Source organism: Cervus canadensis, chromosome 17 (genome assembly GCF_019320065.1).
Source record: "Cervus canadensis isolate Bull #8, Minnesota chromosome 17, ASM1932006v1, whole genome shotgun sequence".
NCBI lineage: Eukaryota > Metazoa > Chordata > Mammalia > Artiodactyla > Cervidae > Cervus > Cervus canadensis.
In genome coordinates this window covers 34,688,549-34,712,446 of record NC_057402.1, presented here as the reverse complement: position 1 = coordinate 34,712,446, position 23,898 = coordinate 34,688,549, and the positions used below count along the sequence as shown (strand labels likewise).

Below are 23,898 nucleotides of genomic sequence, written 5' to 3'. Positions count from 1 at the left end.
AGCCCCACTTTTGGGAGTTTACTTTGAGGAGTTTCTAACACAGTGTTGTAACCTATCTGACCGAGAGGCAGTTGGGAACGGCTGCAGCCCCTCCTCCGTCTCCCAAGTTCCTCGGTGCCTCCCCGACCACTGGAGCACAGACACAGGGAATAAGCAGACGGAAGCAAATGCCCACCAGGCTCCACAGTGGGTTGGGCAGGAGGGCGGAGCGGACTTCTGTGATGTCACACGACCACGCCCCTCTGGGAGGACGTTGCGCCTGCGCCAGAACGGCTGCCTCGCTCCCGGAAGTGGAGGGTCTGCACGGAGAGCGCCGCTGGGTCTGGGTGCCCGGAGGCAGAAGCGCTCTCGGAGCTCGCTCGTCGGCCCCCGACCGCCATGTCGTCCTTCGACACCAACCCCTTCGCCGACCCAGTGGACGTCAACCCCTTCCAGGTAGAGCCTTCATCTTACAGCTCTGTCCAGTGCCCAAAGGCCGCCGCCCGGGCCTCTTTCGCCAGAGCCGGGAGACGTGGCGTAGGAGGGACGGGCTGTCTGCCCAATGGGAGAGCGGGCTTCGAGGGGTGTCCTATCGTAGCGCCTGGGGGGCGGGACTAGCAGCAGGTGGCACAGCGGAGGGGGCGGGGCGCTGTACGCTGGGAAAAGGTGGTACTGCCTAGCTGCCAGGAACGTAGCCCTTCTAACTGGATACCGCTAGGGAAGGGGACTGGCGCAGACAGGATCAGGGAAGCCCCCAGCTTCAGGGACAAAAGCGACTTCACCTGAGGGGAGAGTGTGACTACCACATCCCGCAGTCTTGGGGAGATGCTAGCCTTGGGTCACTTTAGGAGAGAGGGTGACAGCAACATAATGAGGAGGTGGAAGACTCTAGAGGGATGGAGAAATGTGAGAAAATCCCAAGACCATCCCCCGCAACACACACACAGCCAACTAGTCTATAAGGTATAGGAGAGCCCCTGAGATTTGTCAGAAAGGGAAGGCTGGTAACCCAAGTTGAAATATGGCCTTGATAACAATATCACACCTTGGCCATGGATCTAGTTTGGACTGGGCTCTGGCTAGATGAGAGAGCCCAGGGTAGAGAGGGAGGAGAAGTGAGGAGCCTCTGAGGGACTTGAAGTGCACGGAATGTTGGTCTGATGGACCTGTGTGTGGTGGCAGGGTAGATGAGATGCACCGATCTATGAGCTGGCCTGACCTTTTAACAATTGCCCAAGGAAGAAGAGACTTCCTATTAAAAGCCAAGACCTTCCCACCTTTGAGCTAAGAGCATAGGGGTATTCTTTTCCGTGATGGAGGGTTGGGACTCCTTTAACTCCAAAGCTCCGGTGCCTCATGTTTTGTGTCTGCTCAAAACCAGTTCTAGGGAAGCTTGCTTGTGCTGACTAGTGATTTATGAGCCCCGAGCTTTCTGCTTTGTCAGGATGTCACCAGGCATGTGAGCTCTTCCTGCTTGTTCTTTATTTTGGTCATTGGCAACTTTAAAGTTTCCTGCAGGTGTAGGGGAAGTCCTTGGAGGGGGTCCTTCCTGCAAGACACAGCATGAGCTTTTCCACCCTGAATCCTTTCTTTCAGGGGTCAGCGTAAACACAAAGGAGACTAGAATGAATGTCGGAGAGTGAATATTTTGCTGGAGAATCCCATGGACAGAGGAGCCTGGTGGGCTGCAGTCCATGGGGTTGCAAAGAGTGGGACACGACTGAGGGACTTCATTTTCACTTTCACTTCTTGACTTTAAGGTGACTTAGCCAGTGGGAGCCCTCGAGGCAAATTTTGATATCTTGGTAACATCAGGGAATTCCTAACATTCCTCTAGTAGCTTCATGCTTCTTGACAGAACTGTTTGGTGGACCTTATCTTTTATGTAATGCAGTAATCTCTATTTGAGTAAAGAAAGAACATTTGCATTTTTTTTCTATGCCATTGTCCTCAGATAACTATTTTGCTTTAGTTATAAAACTGCTGTATGATACCGAAGTTTGAGTTTTAGTGAGGCTCTAGAAGCCTTTGTATGTGTGCTGTGTAATGATGTGCCTTTTTCTTTCTTTTTTGTACTGTCAGAATCAGAAATCAAATGTCTGCTGCTATCTGAAAGAGGCAGTCAGATGTCCAGAGATGCAGAGAGCTTGTCCTCAGTGCTAGCAGTGGGCTAGATAATTGGCCTAAATTTTGCCCTGTATTAATAGCAGCTTGAAAGTCTTAAACCACATCTCCAACCCCAGAAATGATTGTGCAAACTGTGGTAGAAGTAACTTCTGCATTGAAGCAAGATAGTCTGTCCATCGGGCAGCCCCAGGATATGGCAGGACAGGAAGCAGCTGTGGTCCTGTAAAGAGTAACATCTGGTGGGGAAGCCTGTGGGGGAAGGCGAGAGCCGGTTGGCTGCGATTCTGCTCCTCCTGACTCTGGGCTGGGTTTTTCCTCTTGGTGCACAGCTGTGGAGGGAGAAGGAGCTTTGGGTGTGAGGCCCCCAAACTTCTTTTCCTGGAGAGCTGCCCTCCCTCTCCTTGTGGTGGTGGTTTCTGTTTCTCTGACTGCCAGGGCTGGGACACTGGGAAGGCAAAGCCCTTGGGGGCTGGGTGTGAGCCCAGCTTCATTTACTTAGGGTGTTGGCACAGAGCTCAGAAGAGAGAAGGTGGAGAGGCTATAGACTCAGAAACTGTCACACCTAACCGGCCTTCAGAAGTCTTTTTTCCCCCCCTTCTCTCCATGGTGGTTTACAAAAATATACTTTGTGTTCGGAGTTCCATGGTGGATTTTTTAGAGCTGGGAACATCCTCAGAAATCTCTTCTAACCCTTTTGGTTTAGAGATGAGAAACCAAGAATGCAGTGAGGATGGGACATGCCAGAGTCACTAGCTAATTAAAGCAGGAAGGGACTCAGATCTCGGCTTTCTTCTCTGGATAGTGCTGTCCTAAAGATTTTAAACTGCCTTGGCAGTTACTTAGGCCAGCTAAGGAAAGAGTGTAACATCATCACCACTGTTACCATTCTTAACATGAGAGTACTGGTAAGAGTGAAAGTAACAAATTAGGTGAGCTTTTTTTGTTGTTTTTCAGTGTGTGGGGGTGGAATAATATGGATTGTATTGTGCTTTTTTTTTTTTTAAGATTTATTTATTTTTGGTTGCGCTGGGTCTTTATTGCTGTGCGTCGGCTACTCTTTGTGGCAGTGCGTGGGCTTTTCATTGCGGTGGCTTCTCCTGTTGAGGAGCACGGATTCTAGAGCGCAGACTCAATAGTTGCTTGACACATGGGCCTGGTTGCCTCGTGGCATGTGGTATCTTCCAGATCCAGGGATTGAATCCTTGTCCTCTCCACGGGCAGGTGGGCTCTTCCCCACTGAACCACCAGGAAATCTCCTGTATTGCGCTAGATGCTATTTTAATACAGCATGTTTTCTGAGTAATGCCATTCCTGAAAGGTGCTCAGGGTTCTGTGGTCAAGTAAAGCCAGGAATCATTTTCTTGAAGGTTGACCAGGCTTGTTCTTTTGTTAAAGGCTCCAAGAAATCCTGCAGTAAAGATATTTACTCAACTTTGTTTGATCCAGCCTTTCTCAGAGTTTTGCAACCATGGAATCCTTCTTCTGACTCTTGTAATATCCCCTGAAGCTCCTGGTGTGTTTTTAGGTTGACTTCCTTATGTGTGTTTTTTATCTGCACTCTATTCCATCCCCACCTGAACTGTGGCCGTGGGCTTTTATGACCTCCTCCTTGTGTACGGTTATAGTGGTATTATTAGAAAACTTCCTGCAGTGTCAGACTGTGAGTGGAAAGTTGTCACAAGAGTGCAGCAGAGGTTTTTTACCAAACTCCTAGGAGGAAGCAGGAAGGTGCAAGCCGAGAGTGGCTGGTTTCCCAACCTCCCTTGGCACTCCCTAATCCCTCTGTGCATTATGGTGCATCTGCTGTGTACCATCTGGGTTTGCAGGTCCTGCTTGCTACTGATTCCAGCATGTCTGTTCCCAAAAGTTTCTCAGAAAGTCTTGTCGGGTGATGAAGAGGTTGAGGACTCCAGATAGGCATTGTCCTCCCCATTTTCTCTTTCAGCAGTCCACTGAAAAACAGTGGACCCCAGCAAATGTCTGGGCTGCTTTGCTGCTTGGTGTTTGTTAGGTTACCCCAGGCAGTCGACACTGATCTGGGAGTGGACTAGCTCGTGGTTCCGAACAGAGAAAACCTTTCTGCGTTCACGAGTTGCCAAATCACACCATATCACTTTCACACGTTGCCTCCTTGCACTTAAAAGATAATCTTGGTGGTGTGGCTGCTTCCCAAGGATTTAAGACATTTCTCTCCTGTGGGAGGAGAAAGTGGTGGCAGAAACGTGATTTGGGCGTGAACAGTCACATGAAGTTCCCTGCAGAGACACTGAGGGCTTTGTCACTTCCCCGAGAGGGTGGACTTCAGTTTGACTGCAGCTTTGGGAATTCTCAGAACCCCCAGTTGGACCTGGTAGACCTTTCCTGGGGAACAGGAGCACTGCCTCAAGAAATTTGAAAATGGCAAGGTTCATACCGTTTAGCTGACTCCAGGCAGCTGCCCAGGTGGGAGTGGGGAGGGATTTTTGCCTTAACGATTGGCACCTGGAGGTAGTCTGGGTGTTAGAAAGCCCTTGGCCAGTGATACAGCTGAACTTTGACCCCACGTGTCTATTAAGTTTTCTTTGGAGCCACTTGGGAGTAGGACAGTCCTGGGTTTAGAGAAACAGTAATATTTAACCAGGACAAACAAGGGGTACTTGCTGCTGGTCCAGAGAAGAGTGCCGTGCACATTAATTCGCAAGGTGTGACCCGTCCAGGAGTGCCCCTATGAATTGCTGACACGTTCATGCGTGTCACTGAGCCACTGCTCCGAGGGCCTGTGCAGGAGACCAGGGTAAATGGGCACGTGGCCTGCTCGAGCTTCTAATCTGACAGGAGAGCTAAGAAATGCTCACTGATCCTGACAGCATGCCCTGGCGTGATAAGGGCAGTCAAAACTTGCCAAAAGAACCTGTGAGGGATCTGAGGGAGAATGGGGCAGAGTCCTACGATAGGAGGTCCTGAGAGCAGAAAGCCTATGGCTCGAGAAGGTATTCCAGGTGAAGGAGCACCAACTTAAGTCACTTCCGCACACTCTCAGCTCCACGCCCCCAGGCGCCACCTCACTCTTGTGAACTCTCTGGGATCTGTGGGCCCGTTTTGGGTCTGCTGCTTGTGGTGCACCAGCTTGTCTGACCAGTCTCTCCGGAAGTTCTCTCTGTCCTTGGCCTCTTTACATTGATAACTCTCACCTCCTTCTGCCTGTTCCCTCTTCCTGTCTCCTGCATTTCGGGGTTTCCTAGAGTTCTGTCCTTGACTTTGTTCTCAGTGTATACCTCTCCAAGTAAGTCCTCCCACTTTCATGGCCTCAGAGTAGCATCCACATTCCAGTGGTCTCAGATCTAGAGCTCTAGCCCTCACCTTCTACTGAGCTCCATACCAGTATTTCCAGCTCTTACCTGGACATTTCCACCCCTTTCACCCAGATGCATTTTATCAATCTCTCTGAGGTGAATCAGTACCTTCCCAGATCTTCTCCCTGCTCCCACACACCCGCTCCTGGAAATCCTGTTTCTCTTCTCCCATGACCACCTGTCTTGCTCAGTGGTGGCACTGTTTGCTGGTCCCCCGAGCTGGCAGCCTCAGTCACTCCACTCCTTCCCTTCCCTTCCCCTCCCCTGTGTTCTTGTCCTGCAGTAACTCTATACCCGGACCATCCCGTGGAGTGGTCAAGCCTGTAGCATCTACTTGAGGAGGGTCTCTGGAGCCCGTTCCCTCTTCTGCATCCCCCGTGTCATCCCTTAGCTCAGGCCTCACTATCTCCCATGTGGACTCTGTGTGCCAGGCAGCCTTCCTGCCATCCTCCTTCCCTGAGCACTGCGCTCTCCTCACTGCTGGCAGAGATGATCACTGCTCACAATCTCTGAGGGCTTCCCAGGTGGCGTGGTGGTAAAAATCCACCTGCCAGTTTACACAAGAGATACAGGTTCAATCCCAGGGTCGGGTAGATCCCCCGGAGAAGGAAATAGCAACCCACAGGGACAGAGAAGCCTGGTGGGCTACAGTCCATGGGGTGACAAACAGTTGGATACAACTAAGCGCACAGGCTTTGCACAATCTCTTGTTGCCCCCATTGCCACAGCCTGCAGTCCGGCCTAGCCATCTTCAGGCTGGGTCCCTGGTGCTCCTCTCTTTGTATATACACTTTGCTCTATAGTCTCCTGATCCTTCTCACTGAACGTATGCAAGGTCTTTTTAAAGATCCCATGTCTTTGCAGATGCTGTTCTCCTCTCCCTCTTGAGTGCTTGCTTAATTTCTTTCCTCTCTCGAGATCCAGCTCAGAGGCCGCCTCAGAGAAGCCTTCCCTGAGTCTCCGACAGCCTCTTCACTCCCTCCTCTGCGAGCCCATTGCCCTTGCCCTTGTTCAGCACTGGTCACATGCTGTCACTTCTTGCCCTGGCTTCTGTTGTGTTCTCTGTGCTATTTGCTTCTTGAGGGCAGGAACCAAGGCCTTTTCTCGGCATCCTCACCCTGTGCTGGTGTGGAATGGTTTGTGTGGGGAGTAGACAGACCGAGGTGGAAGGACAGGGCAGGGCAGGGGGCTCCACTTGATGGAGGACAGGCTGCTCCTGGAGGAAGGCTGGTGCCAGGTCATAGAGCGCCTCAACGCCAGGCCAGGGACTTGGACTGTCTTTTCTGGGAGCCTCTGTACATCACTGCTGTGGCAGGGAGGGAGGCCCCAAGGTGCACCTTGCTCATTTGATGGGTTCTCAGGCTCTCTTCTTAGAAAAGAAGTGTGTGTGTATTTGTTTAACATAAACATGACATAATCACATTATACAACATTTGGAAAACAAAATAAACCATCCCTGTGTCTACCAGTGTTTTGCAGCCATTGTTGTTTTGATGTGTTTTCTGTTGTGAGTACTTCTGACAGAAGCGTCATTTGGTACTCTTATAACCGAGCTGTTTCTGTATTGCTGCCCTGTGTTCATAACTGATTTTTAGTGACTATTTAGGCCATTGAGGGAATGTGCACCGAAATGTACTGGAGCTCGCTGTCGCTGGGTATTTAAGTTGTTCCCTGCTCCCCCCCCTCCACTACCCTGCCCCTTTGTAAATACCAGTGCAGTGAATACTTTTGCAGATACAGATTTTCACATGTTTTTGTCATGTTTCCTTTGGATGGCTTCTCAGGCTGTAGCGCAGAGAAACCAAGGTTAACCGTGGCGCCTGGTTTGCCTGGGACCCAGCCAGCCGACCTGGAGATAAGCGCTCTGTCTTGTTCTGTGACACACAGCCTTGTCACTAAAGCAAACAGGACTTCGCAGGCGATCCAAAGTAGTGGTGACTCTTTGCCTCTCAGAGAGAGTGGCCAAGTTTTGTTTTTGTTTTTTTAGTCTATGAGGTATTTGTTTAACGTGTTTATTCGAAGCCTGAAATAAACCTCACATTGGGAGCCTGGGTGGAGTGGAGGGCGGGAGAGCAAGGAAAAGTCGCAGTAAACTCGCGCACAGCCGAGACCTGGGGGAAAGGCGTTGCCAAACCAGTGAAAACAAGTATGTTTTTCAAGGCCCTTCCCCCTCCAGCAGAACTCCAGCCCAGGTGTACTGGACAGTGCCTCCCAGCCCAGCTCCACCGAGTGCCCCCTGCCCCGGAGCTGTATGGCCTGCGCTTACCTGACTGGGCCTGTGCGCCCCTTCCTCCCCTCCCCTCGGAACCCAGCCTTCCTCCGGAGCCGAGCCGCCCAGCCTCCTCTGCCCTCCCCTCCCCCCCCCCCCCCCCCCCCCCCCCCCCCCCCCCCCCCGTTGTCACTGGCGCTGTGTGCTCAGCTCCCAGCCTGTGGTCTCCTGCAGGGTAGGAGCTTCGCCCTGTTCCTCTTGGTGTCTCCCTCACCCTCGCTGCATGAAAGGAACTGAGATCGGGAGCCTTCTCCTTCTTAGAGATTCAGTCAAGGGCATGAGCCGGTTGAGTCCTTTGGGCACTGAGGGGGTGTCAGCTTACTTCTGGGTAGGTGAGACTTAGCTCTCACCATGGTTTTAAATGCTCAACCCACTTACCAGCCGGCTGATGCTTGGTGAGAGGGAAGGAAGATTGCTGCCGTTGACTTATTTGTGACTCGAGGGGAAAGCTGAGGGTCCTCATTCAGGCCAGTCAGTGTGGTCCTTACTCACAAGATTCCCTGCCAGTGTCCTTCCAGGGGTGTTCGCCCAGAAGGACTGCTCTGAAGTTCAGGAACAAATAGCCGAGCAGACCCAGTCGTCCTGGTTGACCCCTCAACCCCATGGTGACCGAGCACCTTCTGTTGGTCAGCCCCTGATCCAGGCTTTGGGGAGACTGCCCACACAGGTTTACCACTTGTGTTTTTGGAGAAAGACAGACTTGGATTCAAAATTGGGCTCAACCACTACAGTCCCTGAGGTCTTGGATGAATTACTTCTGCTCTCTGAGCTGGGCCTTTCTTCATCCTCATACTCCTCCTTCACAGGGTGGTGGTAAGGTTGAATGAGGAGGTGGGTTGTAGCTTTTCTCAGCCAGGGCTCCTCAGCTGGGCCACAGAACACAGAAGCTGACTGGAACTAGTTTTCTCCATTTTCCTGAGGATGGAACATCACCAGGACTGTTCTAATACACAGGGAAGAAGGCAGGTCATTGCAGACAGTGGATGGCTTGGGGCAGTGGGGCTTGACTCTCTCGAGGAACCAGGTTGAGAAAGGCTGGTCGAACCTTCTTTTCTGGTGGTGTGACACAGTGGCCAGTTCTGGGATGACTAGCAGTAGCATCACTGTGTGACGAGCCTGCACATGGTAGACGCTGTGTACGTGTCAGCTCCCTTGTCCGTCCCTCCTCCTCCCTTACTCTCTCACTGGGCCTCAGCTTCTCTTGAAACCACACACATCTGTCAGAGAGTGCCTAGGTCTCCTCAGGTGGAAGGTACCCGTGTCTCCCAGAGTGTTCCAGGCTCCTTTCCCCAAGCAGAGTCCTTCTAGGCCCTGGGGCTGCCGCTCTGCTGCAGGTGGCCCTCCCTTCTCTGTGCCTTGGCACTTGGGCAGCAGCTCGTAGAGAAAGCAGAGAAGGGCCATCAGCCTGCAGTCCTTATTCCAGACATTTCCTGAGCTTCTGCTTGCATCAGGCCCTCCACCAAGCACTAGAAGCCAGAAGTATGAACTAGATACAGAGGTACCTGGCTGCAGCTGCCTGCTAGAGGAGACAGGATTTGTTTGTGGTGAGCCTGATTAGGGGCCCAGGGCCAACTCCTTAAGATTGTTGAGAAAAGAAGAGGGTTAGTTTGGACAGGGTGATCAGTACCCCCACCCTCCAGAATCCTCTTCTGGCTAACCTTGGTAAGAAAGTGACATCTCTTCACAGGTATGGAGGCTGCCTATTAGAGGTGTACACCTCAGCCAAGTGGGTATGCTGGCTCCTGACACTGCTTACCAGGGCCGCCCCTCTGCCCTTGTCCTGTAGTGACAGACTCCAGTAACCCGTCCCTTGGACGGTGGATCTGATTTCAGTGACTTCAGTTCACTTACTGGGCTGTGACTTGATGTCTGCGGAGTCTGAAAGGGGAACAGATTGTGAGCCCTAGATCTTTCTTGCAGGAAGCCAGCCCAGTAATTCTGGGAGAAATCTGCTAGTCGTTCAGCCAACAAAAAACCTCAAGGCCAGTTCCTCCAACTGGCCTCTTGAGCCTCACCTTGTCACTTTGTCCAAATTGCAGGAGCCACCTGGCAAGGATGGTGTCCAGCAGAAAGGACACAGCCACATTGCCTCTTTGCGGAGGAGACTGGGTGGGGTGCAGGGAGACAGGAAGTGGGTTGAGGCTGTGTGTCCAGCTCTGGGCCAGGCCCTGGGGCCCTGCGGACACAGGCTTGCCCTCTAGGGGCTGATGGCCTTAGTGCGAAGATGGCAGAATGTGTGAAAGAGGCACGTTCAGGTTCTTCCCTGGTGGTCCAGTGGCTGAGACTGAACTCCCAGTGCAGAGAGCCTGGATTCGATCCCTGGTCAGGGAACTAGATCCCACATGCTGCAACTAAAGATCCTGTGTGCTGCAACTAAAGATCCTGTGTGCCACAACTGAGATCCGGTGCAGCCAAGTAAATAAACATTTAAAAAAAAAAGAGAGAGAGAGAAAGAGGCATGTTTAGCGCTGACCCTTGGCTCTATAAATGTTCAGATAAGGGAGCCAGTCCTGCAGGGTGGCGAGTATCCATTTCTATGTCTGAAAATTGAGGGCTGGTTCTCTGCAAGTCTGTATACCATGAATACTGTGTTTGAGAATCCAATCTGTGGAGGCTTGCTGCTGGAGGGGAAGCTGAGCAAGAAGGCCAGGAGCATCTGGATGAGCCGTGAGGGACTAGGGGTGAGGTGTGCCGACAGGGGAGCCTCGCTGAGGCCTTGTAACGGGGCCTTGGCAGAGTCTGGGGGCAGCTGTTTCTCCCAGAGGCATCGCTGTCGGGCTGGGCCTGAGCCCCGTACCTGTTGTGTGTGGGGAGGGGAAGGGAGTACGAGTGTGCAGGAGCTGCGTTAGGTGCCCAGCCCGGCCCCAGGCCAGCACGATAGAGAGAGTGGCCGGGAGCCCTGTGTGAGGCCCTCGGCCTGAAGGGTTGGCCTCTGGGAAAGGGAAGGTTGAAAACTCGCGGAAAGGCTGTGGTCTGAGGACATTTTTGCATTTTTTGAAAAGAATTTGAGAAAAAAAAAAATTTCCGAAAACATTTTCTTGGCGTTTCAGCTGAGTCCTTCATGTCTGTATTCCTTGCAAGTGTGCATGATTTAATAAAATCAGCACTGGCAGCCAGCAGCACGTTTTTGTTCCAGAACCTTAAATTGTCCTTTAGAAAATGAGGAATAAATGCTTTCTGTGAAATAAAAATAACAAAACAGTATGGAAAGGTTACAAAGTGAAAAGTATCCATTCATACCATCTTATTTACCCACCCTCCCCCACCCTTCCCCCACCAAAAAAACAAACCCTCCCTGAAGGTAAATACTATAAACCAGTTTATTTTGCTTTATTTTTTAAAAACATTTTTAACTTTGTTTCAAAGTTAAACTCAAGACACATTGACTTCATAGGAAATCCACTGAGAAATGTTTTTCTAGGCTGAATACCTGTTTCCCCTTAGTTTTCCCTAACAGAGCATGTACACGTTAATTACTGTCATTTTATAATCACTGCAGGCCCACCCCACATAAACTGTGTGTATGGTCTTCTGAATGTTCTTAGTTACACCCTAAATTTCACTAACTGCAGAAGATTTTCTGGGATAACCTGTCACTTGAATTCTTTCGCTACTTTTGAGGGTGAAATCCAAAGAACTCTTAAGTGAGTGTCCTCTAGGAGGTGGGGGTTATTTTGTAAGTGTTAGCAACTGGTACCTGGGCTGTGCTGATCCCATCTGGCATCTCCGGGAGACCACCTGTAAAACCATAGAATCATTTGATTCAACAGCCAACCAAGTGACTCAAAACTGAAAGTTAAATTTAAAGAAAAAAGTAATTTAGAGGGGAAAAGGCAATCAAGGCAATCCTAGAGGAACTCATTCTAAGCAGTCAGTGTGTGTGTGTGTGTGTGTGTGTGTGTGTGTCTCCAATGGATCTGCACGCCAGATCTGTTCAGTGCAGGCTGGTGGGTCCCAGATGACTCCCCTTTCCAGGAGACAGTGATCTGAGGGAGCTGAATCTGGCAAGTGGCCAGTACCAGTAAAGAGCAGCCGTAAAGTGCTGCATGGTTGGTGGGCATGCCCTGTTTCTGAGTCCCTGGGTCCTCTGGGTGGTGCTGGCGTCTCTGGGTAAGGAGACTTGGCAAAGACAGAGAAGTTCTGTTCCTCAAAGAGACAGACCTAATGTGAACTCAGGGGGGTGGGGTACGGAAGAGGAACCCATCCATTCTCCCCTTAGGATCCATGATCTGGGCCCCTCCTGGAAGAGGAGGGCCAGGTAGTGTTGGGATGGTCTGGATCCAGGATTCAGGGTTAGGCCTCAGGTTAGGCCCTGGTTAGGCCCAGGGACATTTATATTCAACCCCGCTCTGGGGTCAAACCTACAGGTTCCAGAATCCCCTGATGGTTTAGTGGTTAGGACTCAGTGCTCTCACTGCCAAGGGCCAGAGTTCAATCCCTGGTCAAGGATCTAAGATTCCACAAGCTATGTGGTACAGTTTTTAAGAAAACAAAAACAAAAACAAAAAAAACCCTGCTGCTTCACTTGGGTCTCACAGAGCCGTCAGGTCCATTCAGAAGCAGACTGTAACCTAGCAGGTAGACTTTCCCACTTCCTAACACATCCTTTCACTTTGTTTTACTTCAGGCTATATACTGCTTGGACCAGTTTTCGGGCTAAATGATTTTAAATCTCCTCTCTTTTCTTGGGGGGGTGGCCACACTGCATGGCTTAGGGAATCTTAGTTCCTCAACCAGGGATTGAGCATGCCCCCAGCAATGAAAGTGCCAAGTCCCAGCCATTGGTCCACCAGAGAATTCCCTAACCATTTTGAATTTCTCAAGGGCTCCAAGGGGAACACCTGTGGTGTCTTTTCCTGGGCCTCAGAATGTAAACCTTGCTCTGAGTCTCTTCTGGGAAGTCATCTGGGCTGAAGCCCTCCTTTTCCAGGGAGGGATAAATGACTGAAGCTGTGGTATGGCAGGGGCTGGGCACAGGAGCCTCGAGGAGAGGCTCTCCAGGACTTTAGGAAGGGCCATCAACAGCCTTACTTCAGCCAGGTATCCCCGGGAGGGGCCAGCAGACGGTGATCTCCCTCCCCATCACCAAGACTCTCCTTTTTCCCCAGCGTCTGATGACTCTTTTTTCACCTTCTCAGGATCCCTCTGTGACCCAGCTGACCAATGCCCCACAAGGAGGCCTGGCTGAATTCAACCCTTTCTCAGAGGTTGGTGGGCATGCCCTGTTTCTGAGTCCCTGGGTCCTCTGGGTGGTGCTGGCGTCTCTGGGTAAGGAGACTTGGCAAAGACAGAGAAGTTCTGTTCCTCAAAGAGACAGACCTAATGTGAACTCAGGGGGGTGGGGTACGGAAGAGGAACCCATCCATTCTCCCCTTAGGATCCATGATCTGGGCCCCTCCTGGAAGAGGAGGGCCAGGTAGTGTTGGGATGGTCTGGATCCAGGATTCAGGGTTAGGCCTCACATTGCCCAGAACCTAAGGCTTGTTGGCGACGAAACTGCAGAGGCAGGCCCAGGGCAGGTCCAGAGGGAGCGCCCCTCACAGGCAAGGGCGCATCACTCACTCGACGGTGGGTCTGTCCCCACGTGACCGACTGGGGGAGGCCCACTCACCTCCCTGCTTCTCTCTGCCTGACGCAGACAAATGCAGCGACGACGGTTCCTGTCACACAGATGCCCGGGCCCTCGCAGCCGGCAGTTCTCCAACCCTCAGTGGAGCCCACCCAGCCAACCCCCCAGGTACCGTTGACAAGATCCCTTTGGCCTCTCCTTTCCAGAAAGGGACACACCCAGACTGGTAGCTGAGCCCCGAGATTGAGGAGGGGGCAGAGGGCTTTCATCCTGGGCTCCCCTTCTAGGGCCCTCTGGGTCATCTCCTGGGAGCTGGTCACTTGGGGGTGGAGGGTCTGCTCTGCCAACCTGCATCCTCTCCCCCGACCCCATGACCACCACCCAGAATAAGCTCTACTTACCAGGCCAGGCTCCTTGGTGGCAGGAAGAGCATTTACCCCTATTGTGTCCTTCCAGATCCTCCTCGGGCCTTTGGTTTGTTCTCTCTTCCCTAGGACCCAGCATCTCTCTTGCCCTCGCTCTCCCTTTATTTTTTAACCCTCATTTATTCCTGCCTGCCTTCCTGTTTTCCTCTGTCCCGCCACCAGTACTCTGAGCCTCGCGTGCTTATATGCCCGACACTCCCCTCCATGCCTCCCAGCCCCACCCTGCGCTCCTCGTGGCCCCCCAGTGAGCGTGGCCCACAGTGGAGTTGTGTGTTGCAGCTCCTGCTTAGACAGGCCAGCAGGTTCCTGCCTACCAGATTCCTGGCAGTGAGCGAGCTCTCAGAGAGGCAGATGCTGCTAGGAGGAGATAGTATTCTCAGAGACAGCTACCTGCGAAACCTGCCGAAGGTAGGCGAAGAGTAGGTGAGCACGAGGGAGGGCAAGGTACCCGGAGCCCACCCGAGCTGGGCTGTGGGCACCAGTGGGCCCCAGGCTGCTCCTGTCGTCTGATGGGCCTTCCTGCGAACGTGCGGCCCCTGCCCGGGCCCCTGGGCCCCACCCCTGGCACTAGAGCCCTGTGGAGGTGAGGCGAGACTTAGAGGCAAGCGTGACTTCTATCCAGCTGGGTGGTGGGCTGTAGAGACCTGGGCCTACTCAACTGAAGTTGCAGACTTGGGGAGAGGAGGCTGAGACCCCAGTGTGGCCTAGTGTGGTCAATTCTGGTCCTGCTTCTGCCCCCACTGCCTGAAATTTACCTCCTGGGACTTGCCTGGTGGTCCAGTGGTTAAGACTCCACAGTTCCACTGTAGGAGGCATGGTTTCAATCCCTGGCCAGGGAACCAAGACTCCCCCCGCACCGACCGCTGTGCCCCCCAAGGCAAAAAAAAAAAAAAAATTTTACCTCCTGAAGGCAGCTTTAACTCTTTGGAGAACTCATTTTAGAGAGAGAGGGAGAAGGTATGTGGGTGTTGCATGTGTTCACACGTGCATGCACAGATATGCCTCCCTTGTTATTCCATGAGATGACCAGTTTGATACCTGTTCCCTAAAGATGACTGTAGACTTCAGGAGGAATGAGGTTCCAACAAGGAGAGCAGGGCTTTAGGCTGGAACACCACGCTCAAGCCCAGCTCTGTTCAGCCTCATGTGTAGTCTCCTAGCGCCTTCCCTGCTCTGCCTGGAGAGGGATAAAGCTTGGACTCTGCACATCATGAAAGCAAGGCCAAGCACAGCCAAGCCTAAAGGGCTGCTGGGTTGTACTGGGTCACAGTTCAGTTGTACCTCTGGGCAGCTCCTGGATGGGAGGGGAGTGCTTAAATATAGATCCCCGAGGCTCTGGGTGCACAAGGCTGCCCTCGAGTATCTCCCTTCCTCTCTCACTGCTGGCAGGTCTGCACTGTTTCTCCTTCACACACACACGCATGCACGCGCACACTCCATGTTCTTCAAATGAGGCTTGAGGCTCTGGCTTTCTGGCTATAGGTTGGTCTCTTCTGAGATCTTTTTCCCTTTGCTGTTACCTCAAAAGTCACTTTGAACTTTGCCTTACTCCAATATGGGGATAGTTCCCATCTCTCTCAAGCTGAGGGATGCAAGGGAGAGGAGAGCCCTGGTGATGGCTAAGGGGCCGGAGGTGGTGTGGAGGTGGAAGGGGCAGGTCACCTTGGCCTCTCTATGGTGGTCTTGGGTACCCACGACACACTGGGCCTGGGACCGCCTCTGGGCCCTCCCTGCGTGGGGCAAGGCCTCTCTGCCTCAGCTCAGACTGCCACTGTCTCACTGTCCTTCGTGTCCGGCTGCCCTCCACCTCCTCTGCACCCTCCAGGCTGTGGCCTCTGCAGCCCAGGCAAGCCTGCTCCGGCAGCAGGAGGAACTGGACAGGAAAGCGGCCGAGCTGGAACGGAAGGAGCGGGAGCTTCAGAACACAGTGGCCAACTTACACGGTAGGGAGGCTGTGCTGCCTGGCTTAAGACTCGCTGAGCCTGCTTGTTCCAGGGCAGCCTCAGAGCTGTCCTGAGCCCTGTCACGGCATTGTCCTGGGGAACGCCAAGTCAGGAGACTTGCCGAGCAGTCCTAATGGATGTAGATTATTTCTGCACTCCTTCCCCACTCTGGAATTTACTTAGAGCAGGGGCCTTGGTACCAGGATTCCTTCCCCATGATGATGCCCCCTTGTGCTTATGGCCTGGTTGTTAATAAAAGTAATCACTTAGGCCGTCGGGCTCTGTGTTTCCCAGGGCACTTGGGGTCCATTGTATCAGCGTGAGCTCAGGGGTGTTTGTGTCCCGTCACCCTGTCTGCATCCCACTCCGTATCCACACACCCCGAGCCCTGTCTGCTGGCACCCCCCGGGAGCCCTGCTCTGGCCCGTGGACTGGGCCACCACCATGTGTACCCCGCCATGCTGCTGCTAAGGCCAGGCTCACCCCCTCACCTCTTCCCACACAGTGAGAGAGAACAACTGGCCGCCCCTGCCTGTCTGGTGCCCTGTCAAGCCCTGCTTCTATCAGGACTTCTCCACAGAGATCCCTGCCGACTACCAGCGGATATGCAAGATGCTCTACTATCTCTGGATGTGTGAGTCTTGCTTTTGCCCCTTCGAGCCGAGGGTGAAGTGGGCTGTGACTCGAGCGTGCTGGCTATGCTCTGGTCGTTCCTTCTGGCAGGCTCCAGCGTCTGTCTGGGCTGGGCTGAGGGGTGCCTTCTGCCCACATAACTGGCTCTCCACAGTCTGCTCCCTATCCTGGGAACCTCCCCACAAGGGCCAGTCCAGACTCCATATCAGGTAGGGTGGGACTAACCGGAGGCTTCAGAGTTCCTACAGAGCTCCCTGCACTGAACAACCCTCCTTAGGGGAAGGCCTCTCCTCCCCATGGTCCCCTCGGCTCCTAGGAATGAGGAGTAACGAGAGAAGACTTCCTGTAGCTCCGCTGGGAGCTGTCCACAAGCAGGGGAAAGCCTGCTGCAAGACTTCATTCCCCAGAGCTCAGCCCTTGTATCTGTATCCGTCCCCCTACTGCTGCTCCTCAGATACCTGGGCTGTCCCTTCTTCTCTTAGGAACTTGGTTTGTTCCCTGGTTTTAAGGTCTCAGAACACCCTGCCTGTGTGCAGACCAAGGTCCTCTAGTATTTCTGCAGCTGCTCTCACAGCATGCACCTCATTTCCTCTTCAGGGGATGGTTTGCCTTGGTGGGGAAGCCTTCGGTCACCTTGGCACAAGCCTCTCTCTCCTCGTCTCCTTCCCCAGTGCATTCAGTGACTCTGTTTCTGAACCTGCTTGCCTGCCTGGCCTGGTTCTTAGTCGACACCTCCAGGGGAGTGGACTTCGGCCTCTCCATCCTGTGGTTTGTGATCTTCACCCCCTGTGCCTTCCTTTGTTGGTATCGACCCATCTATAAGGCTTTCAGGTGAGTGGCGCTGGGCAGGGGTGAGTATGTGGCTGGCATCAGGTAGCAGGCCAAAGCCCATCAGCCCTGGGGCCCTCTCCCAGTCTTAGAGCAGAATGGAATGGTGGGGAAATTCACTTTCCCATCCCCACCCTTAGCGAGAGCGGGCAGGGATCAGCAGCTGCTTTCTCCTCTGTTGTACCAGAGGTCTGTTCTCGGCCCTGTCCTTGGATCAGGCTCAGGAGACCCGGAGAGGAAATCAAGAGCCTTTCTTGCTTTCCCCCTGCTCCCAGTCTGTCCGGTTCAGTGGGATTTTAGTCCCTGGGGAGAGGCTGTGTGTCTCTGATAGCCAGACAGAGTGTGATAAGAGTCAGATAAGCTCTCAATGGCTCTATTCCTCCATGCTCATGTCTGCGCCTCCCTCCACCTCCCCAGTAACCCTTGAGCCTGGATGAGTGCCAGTATTTGACCAGTGGCCCTAGGGTCAGTACTGTGGACATGAATGAATCCACCTCACAGACCCCTAGGACTTTTGGAATTGAGACTAGGAGTTGATGATCAACTCCTAATCGAGCCCAGCAGGGAGTGAGGAGAGAAGGGAGGAGAGACAGGGAGCCCAGCAGGTCCTGGGAAAGAGGGGGCAGAGCAGTGGCCAAACCCTCGCCTGTACTTAGCAGGCAAAACCTGCACCCTCACTGTATTCTAGCCCTCCAGGGCGAGATGGAAGTTCTCAAAACACCAGTTTTATCTGGTGCTCCCTACTCCCTAGATGTCTTTTCTTCCGCCCAGGCCTACAGATTGATTCTTAAAGTTTTATTATCTTTATAACAGGCTTAGATTTTCTTACCTGTTATGAAATGGAGATAACTTCTGAAAATGGACTGTTAGATTTTTTACATTGTCCTTGGGGTGAGCAACTTTATTTATAAGCTCTTTAAGCAGTCAAGCATTGACCCCTTAAATTGGAAGGCAGCGGAAGGCAAGCCCTTTTTGATTATGGGGGTGTCTGTGTGTCCCTGTCCTCATGGACAGTGTGGCTGACCCCTGGAGCTCTGTCTACTCTGGCACCCTCCGTCCTGGCTCCTAGCGAGGAAGGTGTCCTGGCAAGTGAGAAGGCTGAGGACTGAGCCCGAAGCCCCTTATGTGACTTCTCATTTTCCGCTCTCTTCACAGGTCTGACAACTCTTTCAGCTTCTTCGTGTTCTTCTTTGTATTTTTCTGTCAAATAGGGATCTACATCATCCAGTTGATTGGCATCCCTAGCCTGGGTGACAGGTGAGGCGTGGGACAGCACAGAGGGGATTAGGCCCTGTTCCCCTGCTCCCAGAAAGGCCCCACTGATGACCCATCTTCCACCATGGCTAGGAGAGGGCTGGTGGGTCAGCTGGGGTCTGCCTTCTTCCACTTCTTCCCTGGTAGCCACTCACCGTTTTGCCTTGCTCACCCCTTTCCGGAGTGTCCTGGATGGAGTTGGCCTGAATCCTTACGCTCCCAGGGCTGTGCCCTGCAGTGCAGGGCCCGCTTGTCCTTTTCTCCTGCCATGCCCTCCTAGAGGCTGCGGCTGCTCCCACAGGCCCCGGACAAGCCCCGAGGCTTGGGCAGCTGCCAGTGGATGTCCTGGCCTCTACAAACTGTGAGCTGTGACTTTTTCTGGAGGCCCTGTAAACCTCAGGAGGTGGACCCCTCACCCCTCGTGGATCGGCTCCTTCGGACTGCTCTCCTTGAGCATCCAGCTGGCTTGAGAGTCCTGGCCGTTGCCGTTCTCAGCTCAGAATTAGTCTCAAAAAGAAAAGCTGATGGCTGATGTTTTCCTTTCTGCTCCAGCGCACAGGGAACATTACAGAAAGGTCAGGCTGGCACTTGGCTGAAAGCCTGAGCCTGGAAGGGCTGCTCTATTTTGGTCCCCGCCCTGCAGTGGAGCTGGCGAGTCCAGAGTGGTGGCGAGGGGTGACTCACCTCACACTCACGGCCAGTGCATGCTGCCTTCCTCCTCCCCTCTGCCTTCTTGCCTTGCTATTTCTAATCTGGCCCTTTTCTCTTTGACTGGTGACCCAGTTTCATTACTCATTACCCTCAGTGAGATCCTGGTAAAAGACTGTGATTAATAACTGCTGTTTACACCCTGGACTGGGAGCCAGAAGGCTTGAGTTTGGTCCTGCTCCGCCCCTCACCGCCCTGCCTGGGTCTGCCTGGCTGAGCTCGGAGGCCTCCTCCAGCCTCCCGGTGTCTTTCTCATCTCACCTCAGAACACCCACGATTAGGTGGATGTCCTCCGCCTCCCTTTTTTGTTACTGATTATAAAATACACATAAGATCTGTCATTTTGTTTACCACTTAAGCCACTTTGTATAATTCAGTGGCATTTAGTTCCTTCACGGTGTCCTGCAGACATCAGCACGGTCTAATTCTGTGTCACACTGTGACATTTGTACCACACTGTACGGAAACCCCGTTACATTAAGCAGTCACTCTTCATTCCCTCATCCACTGAGCCCCCAGCACCCAGTAAACTGTTCCTGCCTCTCTGGATTTGCCTATTCTGGACATTTCATTTTAATGGAATCATATATGGCTTTAAAAAATTTTATTTATTTTTGACTGTGCTGGGTCTTCATTGCTGCGTGGGCATTTCTCTAGTTGCAGCATGTGTGGGCTTCTCATTGCAGTGGCTTCTCTTGTTGCAGAGCATGGGCTCTAGGACACAGGCTTCAGTAGATGTGGCATCTGGACTCTAGAACACAGGCTCAGTAGTTGTAGCGCACACGGGCTTAGTTGCTCCTTAGCGTGTGGAATCTTCTTGGACCAGGGATTGAACCTGCGTCCCCTGCATTGGCGGGCAGATTCTTTACCACTGAGCCTAACATTTGGCTTTTGGTGCCTGACTTCTTTCACGTAGCATCATATTTTCAAGGTTCATGTTAGTATTTCATGACATTTTATGACTAAATAATATTCCATAGTTCTTGGAGATACTGCATGTTGTTTATCCACTCATCGGCTGATAGACATTTGGGTTTCCACCTTTTTGCTGTTGTGGATAGGTAGAGCTGCTATGAACATTTGTGTAAAGGGTTTTGAGTACCTCCTTTCAGTTCTTTAGGGTATGTATCCAAGGGTGGAACTGCTGGGTCATATGGTAATTCTATGTATAATTTATTAAGGAACTGCCAAACTGTCCCACAGTGGCTGAACCATTTTATTTATTTATTCTTGGCGGTGCTGGGTCTTTGTTGCTGCGGGCATTCTCTACTTGGGCCAGCTGGGCCTACTCTCTAGTTACGGTGCACAGACTTCTCATTGCAGTGGCTGTTTGTTGTGGAGCGGCTCTAGGACGCTTGGGCTTCAGTAGTTGTAGCGCATAGGCTTCGTTATCCCGCAGCATGTGAAATCTTCCTGGACCAGGGATTGAACCTGTGTCCTCTGGGTTGGCAGGTGGATTCTTAACCACTGGACCACCAGGGAAGTCCAGGCCAAACTATTTTACATTCTTAATAGCAGTGTATGAGGGTTCCAGTTCCTCCACATCCTCCCTAACACTTACTATTTTCTTTTCTTTTTTTTTCCTTTTTTCTTTTATAGCCAATCTAGAAGTGTGGTAACTCGTGATTTTGATTGCTCTTTCCTGAATAATTGTGATGTTGGCTATCTTTTATGTGCTTGCATATTTTCTTTGGAGAAATGTCTATTCAAATTGTTTTCTAATTTAGTATTTGGACTGTCTGTTGAATTCTTCATATATTCAGGATACTGCATAGCTGCTTGTCAGGTATATGATTTATAAATTTTCTCCTTTCTGTGTGTTGTTTTTTACTCCTGATAATATCATTTGATGAACAAAGGTTCTTAATTGTAATGAGATCTAATAGTTTTAGTTCTTACTGTTAGGTTTGAGTTAGTTTTTCTATGTGGTGGAAGTAGGGTGCACCCTCATTATTTTGGTTTTTTTTTCTTTTAATTTTTTTAATGTATTTTTAATTGGAGGATAATTGCTTCACAATATTGTTTTGGTCACCTTCATTGTTTTGTATCTGGATATCTAGCTGTCCAGCACCATCTGTTGAAGAGGCCATTCTTCAACATTCAGTGGTTTTGGCACACTTGCCTAAAATCAGTTGATGATAAATATATAGATTTGTTTCTGGACTCTCAATTCTGTTCCATAGAACTATAATATATGTCTATCCTGATGCCAGTACCATACTGTTTTGATAGCTATAGCTTTGTATTAAGTTTTAAAATCAGAAAATGTGAGGATGTCCCCTTTGTAGATGAGAACACTGGGGCTCAGGTAGGAGATGTGACTGGCTGGAGGCAGCGGGACTGTCCCTGGGCTGCAGGGTGGGGAGCTGAGGTGAGAAGGATGAATGAAGTGGGTTGGCCAGTGACCCTCCTTCCCAGAAGGAGGGCCCTCCGCAGTAAGCAGCCCTAGGCTTTCCATGTCCCCCTAAAGGGCTCTACCCAGCATTACTCCTAACTGTGAAAGCAGCAGCCACATCCTCCCTTCCAGGCCTCACATGGCCCATAGATTCCCTATGGGCATTCTGGGGCCTGGTGGCCTTTACGAGGCCTGGCCTCACAGGCCAGGGTTTTGGCCCACAGGGCTCTGTGCTGCCCAGAGATGCCTGGGTGGTGTCCAGCACACAGTGGTCACTGGGGAAGAGCCCCTCACAGGGAGCTCTGGGGCCCAGTCCCACTGTGCTCCCCCCGGCCTCCTCCCCCTTTGCAGTGGTTGGATTGCAGCCCTGTCTACGATGAAGCACGACTTGGCGGTGTCGATCATCATGATGGTGGTGGCTGGCTTCTTCACCCTCTGCGCCGTGCTCTCACTCTTCCTCCTGAAGCGGGTGAGTGGTGGGTGCTGCACCAGCTGCAAACCCAAGGAAGCCCCAGCCCCTGGGGTGGGCACCTCTCTCCTGCCTTCTCCATGGGGGATGTTCATCACTACAGCAGTTGCATCTCCTGGGTCCTCAGAGCTCCAGCGGCTTCCTTCAAGGCTCTGGGTGGGAGGGCAGACAGGCTGGGGTTCATGGTGGCTGCCTTGGGCCCATGCGCTGGTGGCCCCCAGGCGGGTGGACTTTCCTCACCACAGCCTCTTTTTGCAGGTGCATTCCTTGTACCGCAGGACAGGAGCCAGCTTCCAGCAGGCCCAGGAGGAGTTTTCCCAGGGCATCTTCAGTAACAGGACCTTCCGCAATGCCGCCTCATCTGCTGCCCAAGGAGCGTTCCAGGGGAATTAGTCCTCCTGACTCTCCTCCCTCTGCCCTGGCCTTCTCTCTCACCTGCCTTCTGAGCTGCACTTTCCATGGGTGCCTTAAGCATTGGTTATGCCCAGCACAGACTTGGGGAGGGTCTTGCCTGTGGCTCTTCTTCCTCCCTCAGCAACCAGCTCTCCCTTCCACCTGAGGAAAGGGGAGGGAGGGACAGGGACTTTTTTTTACACAAGAGAAAAAAAAAACAAAGCTGTCTTTTCTTCTCTGGTGGTGGTTTGATAGGATTTTTTTGTCTGTTTGGAAGCACTGGGACTGAAGTTCTCTTCTTCCCGTACACAGATAACACACATGGACTCACACACATACACACGCAAACATACACACTTGGGATCACTGGCTGTCCTGGGCCCAACCACCTGGGGTTTAATTTCTGCTGGAGTCCTGAGATTCCATTCCTCCCCAGCAGGCCTGACCAGAATCTGGCTTCATAGACCCAGCCTGTGGCTTCCACAGTCCTGCCCTTCCCTCCTGCTCAGACTCTGGGAGCCTCTTAAGGGCTCCCCTTTAGATGAGCTGCAGTCTGGGTTCTGTTCCTCAGATCACTCTAGGGTGAACTCTGGGCTTCCAGCCTCTGTCCTGCCTCATGTTTCAACTCTGGGCTTCCAGCCTCTGTCCTGCCTCATGTTTCTAATGAACAGTTTCCTAGCCCTTTAGGCCCCCTGCATCCTCCCGGTGTGGGCAGTACGTGGTGCCCTCTGGGCCTCTTCTTAAGCCCTTCCCTCTTTAGACTTACTGAATGTGCAATGGGGTTGGTTGGGATTTGGGGATGGAGAGGGATAGAGGACACTGACCTGAAGTTGTCTTGCCCAGCCTTTGGCAGTCTTGTATTAGGGTGGGTTTGATTATCCAGGTGTGGTTTGTTTGGCCCTGTATGTTTTGATTTCCTCTCTTTCTGAGGGATAGCTGCCTTTTGGCTTGGCCTCAAACTGTTGCCCATCCCTGCCCCCCACCATCAGCAGTATCTAGCTTGTATGACTCTTAGGGAGGGCAAGGGGAATGAGTTCAGAACTTCATTCTTCAGGCCACCTTTTTGAGGGTTCCAGACTAATCCCCCAGGGTTCTCCCATACTCCCCAAGTAGAGTCAAGGTCACCTTCCACTAGTCCTGGGGATTCACCAGGAGTTGTGTCACTCTGATGGGTGCTTAGGAGTTCAAGGTTAAAACCTGTATCCTGTCCTCCAGAGATGGTTGGAGTGGGTGGGTAGACTGAGGGGAGTCCAACCCAGGGCATCTGGGGCCTACCCAGAGGCAGCCCTGAGGCTGCCAGCTGACACCGCCCCAGAGCCACTGAATGATGATGGCAGTGACCAAGGTTTTGTAAACTCCTTTCTGGTATTTTTTTTCTTCATGTACAAATGTATATGTTATGTCTCAATTTTGTCCTTAAATAAAAAAAGACATTTTCAGACAATACTGGTGCTGACGTCTGCTGTACTGGGACAGTTGGGAGTGGCCCGCAGGGTAGGGGTGAGGCAGGCCAGCCGGAGGCGAGAAGAGACGGTGAAGATGCTGTGTCTGGCCACTCTGCTCCCTGGCCGGTC

General features: G+C 52.2%; 1 protein-coding gene and 1 long non-coding RNA gene across 3 annotated transcripts; one reads left to right on the top strand and one right to left on the bottom strand.

The window, feature by feature from the left end:
• The first annotated feature begins 253 nt into the window (after window positions 1–253).
• On the top strand, window positions 254–23,768 carry SCAMP2 (secretory carrier membrane protein 2). 2 transcript variants are annotated; one of them, XM_043490024.1, is made up of 10 exons: window positions 254–435; window positions 12,846–12,914; window positions 13,346–13,444; window positions 13,981–14,109; window positions 15,527–15,644; window positions 16,150–16,278; window positions 16,949–17,108; window positions 18,261–18,362; window positions 21,814–21,931; window positions 22,190–23,768. In XM_043490024.1, exons 1-10 carry the CDS (start codon window positions 379–381, stop codon window positions 22,322–22,324), a joined length of 1,116 nt encoding a protein of 371 aa, XP_043345959.1. In that variant the 5' UTR covers window positions 254–378; the 3' UTR covers window positions 22,325–23,768. The 2 variants fall into 2 exon arrangements, with proteins under 2 accessions (XP_043345959.1, XP_043345958.1); XM_043490023.1 differs by lacking the exon at window positions 13,981–14,109 and having other exon boundaries at window positions 256–435.
• Window positions 10,641–18,647, bottom strand: LOC122455125. The gene is made up of 3 exons (XR_006273590.1): window positions 18,515–18,647; window positions 11,405–11,445; window positions 10,641–10,884 (listed from the first exon to the last, which is right to left on the bottom strand). It is a non-coding gene; the product is annotated as an uncharacterized LOC122455125 (long non-coding RNA).
• Window positions 23,769–23,898: the final 130 nt, after the last annotated feature.

Coding starts and splice junctions, on each gene's coding strand:
- SCAMP2 (XM_043490024.1), top strand. CDS start 379: ATGTCGTCCTTCGACACCAACCCCTTCGCCGACCCAGTGGACGTCAAC. Junction 436..12,845: donor TGGACGTCAACCCCTTCCAG/GTAGAGCCTTCA, acceptor TCACCTTCTCAG/GATCCCTCTGTGACCCAGCT. Junction 12,915..13,345: donor AATTCAACCCTTTCTCAGAG/GTTGGTGGGCAT, acceptor TGCCTGACGCAG/ACAAATGCAGCGACGACGGT.